Source organism: Vanacampus margaritifer, chromosome 9 (genome assembly GCF_051991255.1).
Source record: "Vanacampus margaritifer isolate UIUO_Vmar chromosome 9, RoL_Vmar_1.0, whole genome shotgun sequence".
NCBI classification, from domain to species: Eukaryota; Metazoa; Chordata; class Actinopteri; order Syngnathiformes; family Syngnathidae; genus Vanacampus; species Vanacampus margaritifer.
The window spans coordinates 19,963,275-19,973,892 of NC_135440.1; the positions used below are offsets into that span (position 1 = coordinate 19,963,275).

Below are 10,618 nucleotides of genomic sequence, written 5' to 3' on the forward strand. Positions count from 1 at the left end.
ATAAGCGAAAGAAACCTTTTTTTTTAAGAAAAAAAAAGTACAATATTTAGCAATGGTTAAGTAAAACACCTGACCTGAATCTGATTGAGTGTGTAAATACCCTCAAATTAAAGCTGAAAGTCTTCACATCTTGTTCATTTAATTTCAACTCCAAAGTTGCAGCATTTACAGCCAAAAAGATAAGAGTTGTCCATGTCCCAATATTTGTGGACTTGACTGTAAGACGAAATGAGAGATTGTTGTCACAGAAATTTCTGCAATTTTGCATCTTCTTCATGCTGTTGGCCTCTTTGGCAACCTCCCTGACCTGTTTTCTAGTTGCCTTTTATCAGTTTTGGAGAGGAAAAAAATGTCAGGAGAAGCCTACTAGAACCCCTAAACTTAATTTAGGTCAGACACACTTTAAATGGAGGCAGGTGTGTATTGACTTCAATTTTACATGATTTTAAATGGGACGGTTTCATTCTGAACACAGAAACACACCCATTTATAAGGGTGTGCACACTTGTGCAACCTCATTATGAAACGGAAAAAAAAAGCATACCCTTTAAGCAGCGGACTGAACTGAAGCAACACGTAGAAAGAGAACATGAGGACGGGATGTATTTTTTATCCTCTGTAAAGAACTATTATAATTCTGCCTAGCAACAAGTGACCAGGGGGGAAAATCTGTACCAGCTTCCTAACATTTCTTATTTTGCTGTATAACGAATGATTTGTTTACATTTAACATTCAGATTTTGAACTGAAAACAAGCGTATGAGACAAGCAAAAACAACCAAATGTTCCAAGGCTGGTATGTGTCCTTGCTCAATGTTTTGTACATAATTTTTTTTTTTTTTTAAACTGCTAGTGCACACATGCTCAAACACAACTATATTTAAACACACAGTGGCAGCCAACAACACCACCAAGTGAGACATTTTTTCCCCCCTAAGGAGGTTTCCAGTGAGCGTTTCCTGCAGGCGCCGGGAACATTGTGTACGCACAACAGCTGAGAGGCACGCAGTGTTTGCACGTGACACCAGTGCTGCACGGGACATTTACACACAGAAATGCCTGGTGAAAATCTGCACAACATTTAAATGTCAAATCCCTCTCACGTGATTTAAACACATTTAGGGGAAAAAAAACATACTTAAACTTATTAAAAGACACTTTTTAAAGTATCCCTTCTACACCAAAAAAAATTAAAAATAATAATTGAAAAAAATTATGATCTATCATATAACAAAAAGACTGTCGCTCACGCAGTTTGCTGTTTGTCACTCGCCGTTCAAGTTAACTATACTGTAATTATTAAAATTCTGTACTGCAGATTTAATTGATACAATTTTCTCCAATGAAAGCCAGCTAGCTTGATGCTTAGCATGTAATATGAAATGTTATAGATCTGCTAAAGTAAATTAGCATACATCGGGGGTCATGAACATGCCTCACTCCCACTGCAAGATGATGAACCCACTTGAACTCAAGTGAAATTCATACTAACATAAGTAATAGGTTTATGGAGAATTTTTTTACTTCTCCCCCAACATTTTTTATGGGGGGGGGGGGGGGGGTAAAAAGCCTGCATCTTCCAGTGACATTTGATGGATGTAAATACCCTCAAGTTAAAGCTGTAAGTCTTCAGTCAAAGCTTATCTTGTTTGTTTCATTTCAAATCCATTGTGGTGATGTTTAGAGACAAAAAAAAACAAAACAGACAGTTGAAATCTCCCAAACACATTTTTTGGTCCAATGAAAACAGGGTTGGTGAAAACAGTACACAACACAGTGAGTAAGTGAAGCATGGCGGCAACATCATGCTTTGGGGTTGTTTTTCACCAGCTACCACTAGGGTCTTAGTTAAGGTAGAAGGGGGGGGGGGGGCAGTTAGTTTTAGCACAAAACCTACTAGAATGCGCGCGCAAAAAATCATAATAATCAGGGAGCCTATTAGAACAGCTGAACTTTATTTTGGGTTAATCAAGGCCATTTTAAATGGCGGCATGTGTGAACAGACTCCTATTTGGCAGGTTGATTCTGAACATCGCCACATCCTGTTTTAAGACAGACCACCAGGAGCCCCCACCACTCCTTCCACTTCCACTTCCACTTCCAATTCCTCCCCTCCTCCTCCTCCTCCTCCTCCTCAGCCAACTGTCGCCCCCTGCAGGTTCATGTGGCGTATCGCTTGGTCCACTGTTTGGCTGTTCGGTCATGTTCGGCTCTGTTAGTCGTGTACTGGGTAGCGATGCTTCCCACCAGAGGGTCGGCTGCAGGGAAAGTTGACTTCATTAGCCACTCATCAGACTATACTGCCATCTTGTGCCCGAATGAAATGACAAACTCAACTTTCTCACATTTTAGCAACATCTATCCGGCGGCGCCTGGTATATGTGGGTCAAATTTGGTCAAGGTATTCTTTGAGGGAGCTCTGGAAATGGGGGGGAAACTGAACCTAAAATGGTTGCTTCAAACCAAAATGTCTGACTTCCTGTGTCTTGTTGGACTTGTCATCTTCAGACTTTTTTGGGTGGATCTACTCATGATAGACACGCCTACCAAATTTCTGGTTGCCAAAGCAAAAATGCTTCGAGGGTTGATTTTATTTTATTTTTTTTAAAATAGTGAGACGATGATGTGTCCATGTGTTTTAAGTGGGTCACCTCCTAATCGTAATAATAAACAGTAGGAGCGGGTTACCTGGGTTACAGTCTGTGAGCAGAGAGCAGATGGACAGCAGCACCTTGGAGATGGTGAGGGCGGGACTCCAATTATCCTTCAGGATGTCCAGGCAGATCACGCCCTGACTGTTGATGTTGCAATGGTAGATACGAGTACGGAAAGTCACCTACAAAGACAAACGCACGAGCAAAAAAAACACTTGATGAACACGGCATTTCCTAGAAATCATTTTCCTAGAAAATCACAATGTCCCATCACTGGTGAGCTATTTTTAGAACAGGCATGCGGGCTACTCGTATGGTCAGTTCTTGGGGGCTACCTCCTTGCACCACGTCGGTGAAATTAAATATTTACAATTGACACAGAGAAATAATAAACTAGTTTAATACAGTCAGTGCTGCTGTTTATGTTGAGTTTGAGGGCAGCCCATTAACCACTATGCACTTTTAGACAGTACTTGGGTGCCACCTAGAGGCCACTTGTGATATGTGCTCTCACTGTTCATTCTTGTGTTGTTTCATGAGCCAAGGCACTTAATTTAACAAAAGGAAAAATGTAACAAAAATTGAATTTGCTTCATTCCTTTTGCAAAACTTGCAACTCAACTTTATATTAAAAAAAATAAAAATAAAAAAATCCCCATTATAATAAACTAATACTACTACGTTTTACAAACCTATTTCTGAGAAGCCTTGGTAGGTGCTGCTGTTCTGGTTAGCAAACGGAGATGGCGTCTGCCCAGTGTGTAATATACACATGTAAACAATAGCGTCTCAAATACAGTTTTTTCCCCTGGTGGGCGAAAAAAAAGAAGTGAGGTATCTATTTGAGGGAGGTGTTTAAGTGCATGACGCACTCGGCCAATAATCACATTAGCATTGGGCTAAATCTGGTGTATTCGCAGCAAAGCTTTGTACGCCCATTAATATGCCATCTCACATTCAAATTCGGAGAAAATGCAACAACTAGGTGGCAATACTAAAAGAACTAGACTAAAAATACACTTTTAGTAACAGATCTACCCTTGCCACACTTTTTAAAGAATTTCCTTAGTGCCTTTTCTTGCTCCGTCAAGAAATAGAGACGACTATATAGTATTGCGTTGAGGAAATGAATCGAAGACTCCCTCGTGCACACAGTTGCCCTTTCAAAAATCCTGCATTGAGGCGTGCGGCGAGTCAATGTGGCTTATGGCGCGTTTCTTAGTTGTACATAAATGATTACTTTGTCGTTCTTTTTGTAGGTTCGGTTTAGTTGGGGACCTGCTAATTACACGGCATCTCTTCCAGTAGACCTCAGTGTAGCCTAGCAACTCTTGGACTTTATATATTGTGTAAAAACAAAACAAAAAAAAAAATCACTGCCACGACACCAAGGGTGCAAATGCTGAACCACAATATAGTGGTGGTAAACACGTCATACCCGTATCATATTGTGTCTGATTGCTTTTATATTCAATGTTACATCCTTGGGGCTCATTGAAATTAAGTGCTCTTTGAAAATAATGACATGATTCTTGCACACCAATATATTCCGTGCGCGTCTTCTCATTGGCCTATTTTACTTGTCCTTCAGTCGTACCAATTAGGTGGCAGGATTAAGAATAAACGATTGTACACACACGCACATACACATACTCACCCACATACAAAATACAGGGATGTGATTTGACCAAAGTGAAATTATCTGAAAATTTAGCCGGGGGTCTGGGGGCCGCTGGCACTCGCTCATGGGTTTTCCGTGTTTTTAAGTACTTTCAATGCACTCACATGACAAAGAAATAGACAAAACAACAGCATAAATTTTCAATGTATATTGAACTATCCCATATACTGTAAAACATATAAAATGGCAGTTTTAGTCAACTCAAAATCAGTCACATTCAAAAACATTGGACTGCCTTTGCTTTTAAAAACTATCACTGAGAATATCATCATATCTAACTAATGTGATTACTAAATTAACACATAAATAATGTTGAAGAGTTTCATGAACAAATAATTGTATCATGACCAAATGAAAAGTAACTCATATTAGAGCATACCACAAATGTCTTTGTTATAGCAGAAGATGTTATCTGTCGGAGTCATGTGCATACACAATGAAATACAAAAAAAAAAAAAAAAAATCAGATTTTTTTTTTTTGGGGGGGAGATAAAAAAAAAAGCGGAATTCCGCGAATTAGCGGAAAAATCACATCCCTGAAAATAAAATAAAACAATTAAAAAAGGAGAGCAATGATGATGACATGTCAAATCGGTAAAATTACCGAATGAACAATACTGAACTCTCCAGAAAAAAAGAAAGAAAAAAAAAAAAAAGAATAAACGATTGTAACCAAGGTGAATGAGTTCCATTGGAACCCTTAAATATTGCTCTTAAACGACCATTCACAAGTGTAAAGCTAGCAGGACGTTCCTGGCTTGTTTTATTGTGAATGTACCCTTTGTGTGCGAGGTTAACATTTTTAGTATTTAAATATGATTTGTTTAATTTGTTTTGTGTAATGTCAACTGTGAGCGACAAACAGCTTGAAGCAAACACGCTCCACCTCATAGTCTACTTTTCACTTCTCCAAAGTGAAGTTACACGATAGTCTCCCAATTCTTGATAGCGAGAGGGAACGTGCTAAAGTATACAGGAATACCTTGACTTTTGAGCGTTTGAGTGACCAAAGCTCGTAACTCATCATTCGCCACTCAAACGAATGGAAATGCCATTAATCTAAAGACAAACGAAATAGTCTTCTATTAAACTCTGAAAATAGTAAGTTGAGTGCGGATAACGTACCTTGGGTGGCTTGAAGGGGTAGTCGGGCATGAAGGCGATGTCCAGGAAGAAGACTCCTCCCTCGTACACGGAGCCTGGCGGTCCCAAGATGGTGGACCTCCACTCATAGATGTTGTCTCCTTTAGGGCCGGCACTGTGCGCGCGCACGCACACACACACACACATACAAAACAAACAAGTGAGCCAAGTGAGAGTGCCACATGAAACCACATCCTGACAACGCACAAATGAAAACATCAGCCAAGAAGGCAGATATTGTTGCAACATGACCACAATCACTACATTATAACAATAATCATGCTTCTTTTTTTTTTTTTTTTAAGAAATGGGGTGGATCAAGACAAATTGCTATTATGAGTGATTTTTCATGACCATAAAGAGATTTGGTGGCAATTAATTATTTAAAATAGAAATAAAAATATAATAATATATATAAATAAAAAATATTTTAGAAATAAAATAGAGCTAATATATCTGATACTTTTATAATGTATGCATCAATAAATTTTCTAATTTAAATTAATTTATTATCAATTGTTTTGAGGCATTATTAGTTAAAATAATGACTGAATTCGGGAAAGCTTTATTGGTAATGGTATATAAAAATCTTTCATTATTTTTCAGAAATTGCAGTTACTTTTTAATAATGATGTTGGATGCATCATTAAATGGCTGTAAAGTTTTTTTGTTGTTGTTGTTTCTTTTGGTGTGAAAATCAGTTACTGAAATTGGCAAAAATGGTACTGATGAAAAAAAATTGATAGAAAACGTTCCAAAAGTTTTCTTTCGGAAATCGCAGCTAAAGATAGTTTTTAGGAATTTTCATGATGTTCAAGTGTTTTGTGCCATAAATTAGTTAAAAAACAAAGCACACCCGGGTAGAATTTACAGGTAAATAGAAAACACTGTCATATCATAGTGAACATTTTTTGCTATTAGAAGATTGACAAGACAAAATTCCACATACATTGTCATGTCCGATTTTTTTTTTTAACTCCCTAAAGTTAAAATTAACAAATGATTTTGGCTGTGACAGAGTGTTAACCGGTACATGAATGTTCTTTCATTGGAGAGCTTTTCTCAAATAATGTCCTAAATAAATCCACCCAATCAGCCATTCTCTGAACTACTAATCCTCACTGGGGTCGCAGGCGTGCTGGAGCCTACCCGGCTGCCATTGGGCAAGAAAGGCAAGGTACACCCTGAACTGGTTGCCAGCTAATGACGAGGCACAAAAAACTGACCTGCAGTTTGGTGGCGGGTCCAGTGTGATGTCAGCCAGCTCTTTCTGAATCCTACACAAAAGACATACAAATAAAAATGCAATGATTGGCTCAAAATTCAGCTCTGGTGTAGCCACTATAGAGTGCCTCGTTGTTGGCCTTGAGGGGCTTTGCGCTTGTGCATCTCCCAGAGAAGACCAAAGAGCTCCTTTTTTGAAAATCTGAAGTCCAACAGGACAGCCAGTGTGTATGTGTGTGGACAGGGGGCTTTGTGTTCGTGCCACCACCTTAGAGCGCCTCATTGTCCCGATATGGAAAAGCCTCCTTGTGGGGTATATTCCAATCACCGAAGGCTTTAAGTGAATGTATTTATCGGCTCCTGCTGCTGCTGCTCACCGCTCCCTCAGGGGATGGGTCAAATGCGGAGAAAGAAATTCGCCCCACTTAGGTGGGTGTGACAATTCGTGGTACTTTAACTTTTAACTTTATAATGCTCAAACATGCTGCTATGTGTAGCGAGAAGAAAGATGCTACATGAGGTAGCGCCCAGCTTTCCAGGACGAACAGATGTATTTGATTGACAGTTGACAGGTTTGAATGCAGTATACAGACGTTCCAGTTTGATTTTTCATTCAAATTTGAATTTGACAGGGTTGTTAACACCACTCAGTGGTAAAACATTTATTTTCACTTTACTGATACTTAAAAAAATAAAATAAACATATTGACATGAAATAATAGTGATATGACCTCTTGGCGCTGGTGGAAAGCAGCTTGGAGGTCCTGTTCATGCTGGCTTTGCTCTCGCGCTTCTTCTTGCAAGACGTGTCCTTCTGTCTGCTCTGGCTGGACGACGGCGGTGACGACGAAGAGCTGGTGCTGGCACGAGAATCCTCATCCGATATTCCGGTTTGGATTGGAGAAGAACCCGGACCTGGACAACACAACACAGCTTTTTGGGATAAATTACATCATGAACACATAATACAGTTTTCGTCTACTTGCAGCATTAAGGATCAAGCTCTACTTCTAGTCTTCAATTGATTTCTGGAGTCATTTCTGAGCGAGTCATACATACATAATACCGTAAAGGACAAAAACGAACCAAAATCATTGTACTGTATTTTGCAGTATTTTCCAATTGGTCTACAATGGGTCAGCAAAGTGTATGCCAAGGGGCATCCAAGACCGGTCTTCGAGAGCCCCTATCAAGCCATGTTTCCCTCCTCCAACACACCTGAATGAAATATTCAGGATCGTTATCAGGCTTCTGCAGAGCTTGCTTTTGAGCTGATCATTTGATTCAGGTGTGTTGGAGGAAAAGAAGGTTCTCGATGACCGGACTTGGAGACCCCTGCTGTATGTGTTGTTTTTTTGGGGGGGCTGTTAGCATGCGGCTCTTTAAACGCAATTACATCACTAGTCTCTCTAGTTCGACGAAGAACTAGTTAAGCGAGTGGCATTGTTATTCTCACTTCTACATTAAAATGCAAATGATATCGAGTGCTGTGATAGTTTAATGAGCTTGATGGCGAGAGGGGTGCCACTTATTTTCAACGTTAGCATCTCTGTTAGCGTACGAGCTAACAGTGCTTCCATCTCATCTCACGCAATTTCTTTCGTTTTTAAACGCCGCTAATTGATGTTAAATTGGACTCCAAGTGCGTACTGTGTTGGATAATTGTTGTCAAAATGAAACAAAAATATTATGGCAGAAAAACCGGTGATGGGCAACGACTATTCATCAGGCCCATCCGAGGCCATGACTACTTCCTGGAACAACGTGGCTGCGACGGACCTTTAAACTAGAAGCTAACCTTCGCGTTCGATGTATTTAAAGGTCTATAAAGGCACGGGTGGAAGCGTAAGACAAAAAAAGTTTCGAGGCAGACAAAATTACATTCTAAAGCGTGAGGGGAAACGAGTCCGTGCCAGGACATAGCCATAGCCGCTTTTCTGCTATCGTCTATTATGTTTTGTCTCGGATTGTTTTGTTTTTTTAAACGCCGCTCGGCGGTCAAACCAATCAGTCAACAATGGAGTCGTAGTAGTCAAAAAGCTGTTAAAGACATCATGGACATGTTGTGTAAGCTCGTTCGCCATGCCCGGCTCGATCACCTGGATCCGCACTCACCCGGTCTTTTGTGTCTGGCGGTGGAGGTGAGGTGAGGTGGAGATGCCGCAGCCGCAACGTCAACGTCCTTCTTCGCCTTCACCCACGCGCGCGCGCACGATAAACAACAAAGTCAAGCGGAGCCACGAGAAATGCCTTTGGTGAATATTTTTAGGAGCATCCGATTGGATTTCAATGAAACAGCAAACGTGTTCCCCCCTCCACCAAGAGCAAAAAGTGCTTGCTAAACAATGACGTCATGGCGTCAAAACAGCAAGGGGGATTGCTGTGGTTTTCTCAAGCAAATGTCTAAGTCAAAGATTTGTTTGGTCTAATTTCGTTAAAATGGGAATTGCAGTTTTTGCTCATTGTAGTTTATGGAATGCACAAGAGCCTATTTTGGTAGCAAGAATGTAAAATAGTTTTCATTTGATTTCTTTGGTCATGACTTTTGAGGGAAGTGCAATTTGTTTTTAATTGTAGGGTTGAAAATGCTCACCAGATTGAAAAGAACAAAATGTGAGAGTCCTTTTGGTGAACATGCAGTCCTCAAATGTTTTCTTTAGTTTTAACTTGTGAGGAAATTGAAATGTAATTTTTTTGGGTCATCGTGAATGATCAAAAAATTGGAAAGAACGACGTCTGACGTCTTCAGGGTGAACTGTCCTCAATTGATATAATTGAGCAAAAAACAAACAAAATATTTCTGTTCTTGGTAAACAAATTAGTAAATTTTATTCAAATTTCTTTGGTCTTAATTTTCAATGGAACCAGTTTATTTTCTTCAATCTGGCAATCGACAGATTGAAAAGTGTCTCTTTTGAGATATGGATTACAAAATCTTGAGTTGATTTCTTTGGTCATAATTTACAAGGGAATAGCAATTTCTCTGTGTGTGTGTGTGTGTGTGTTTTGCACGTAATGTAGCAATGAGAATGTGTAATCAACTGAATCTCAATACTCTTTTTGAATAAACATTCATTGATTGATTTGGTCAATTGTCCCCTTACCCCCTCACCTTGAAATAAAATGATTACTTTAATATAGCTGCAAATTACTCCCCCAATTAAAAATATACATTCGTTTTTGTTCAACATTTGCTGTTTTTTTAAATGTTATATCAGTAAATTGTTTTATTTAAAAAACTATGTAACTAATTTCACCTTTGAGAAAATGGATGTATAAAATATGCAACTGTGACATATGTAGCATTAAAACATTAATACATCTTAAATTCATGTTTGCGTGCCGCAATGTAGTGTTTGTGCAACGAATTGGAGCATGGCAACATTGCAAACTGGACTGGAGTTGTTGACTCACGTGCACACGTTACCTGTAATCTGTTGCCATCTTTCTAGAGGGGAGGTTTTCGTTTTGGATGAGACTTCTTTTACGCCCTATGAGGACCTCTAGCGGCCGTCAATGGCACTGACCTGCAGAGTGAGAACAAAGGGGCACTGCTGTTTCTCTCAGCACTTGCCAAAATTTGGCTTCCCTACTTAACGCAACACAGATGTGAAGCAATTGTCAGCGATGCTGCTTATACATAAAATATACACTGTGTAATGCTGCAATGAGTGTTTATGGTCCAAAGGGAGATCGGTCAATCCAGTTGTGTCGTTGATGGGCCCATATCAGCAGTCTCTCTTGGCCCCCTACTAACAAGCTTGTCAGGGACCCTATGTGAGGTATTAGCAACATGATATTGCAACTCAGTATTGTTAAGATAAAATGATTCAATGACAAAGAAGCGATGTTGATACAATTATCCAGGATGTATTAATTGTTGTTCCAGACAGAAATGACAAGAAACAACAAGTCT

The 10,618-nt window shown here is 39.5% G+C and overlaps 1 protein-coding gene across 1 annotated transcript; it reads right to left on the reverse strand.

Moving 5' to 3' along the window:
• Positions 1-1,933: 1,933 nt before the first annotated feature.
• LOC144057778 (ubiquitin-conjugating enzyme E2 E1) lies at positions 1,934-9,036 on the reverse strand. The gene is made up of 6 exons (XM_077575673.1): positions 8,818-9,036; positions 7,434-7,617; positions 6,705-6,755; positions 5,461-5,593; positions 2,689-2,836; positions 1,934-2,258 (listed from the first exon to the last, which is right to left on the reverse strand). Exons 2-6 carry the CDS (start codon positions 7,472-7,474, stop codon positions 2,161-2,163), a joined length of 471 nt encoding a protein of 156 aa, XP_077431799.1. The 5' UTR covers positions 7,475-7,617; positions 8,818-9,036; the 3' UTR covers positions 1,934-2,160.
• Between the last annotated feature and the right edge of the window lie 1,582 nt (positions 9,037-10,618).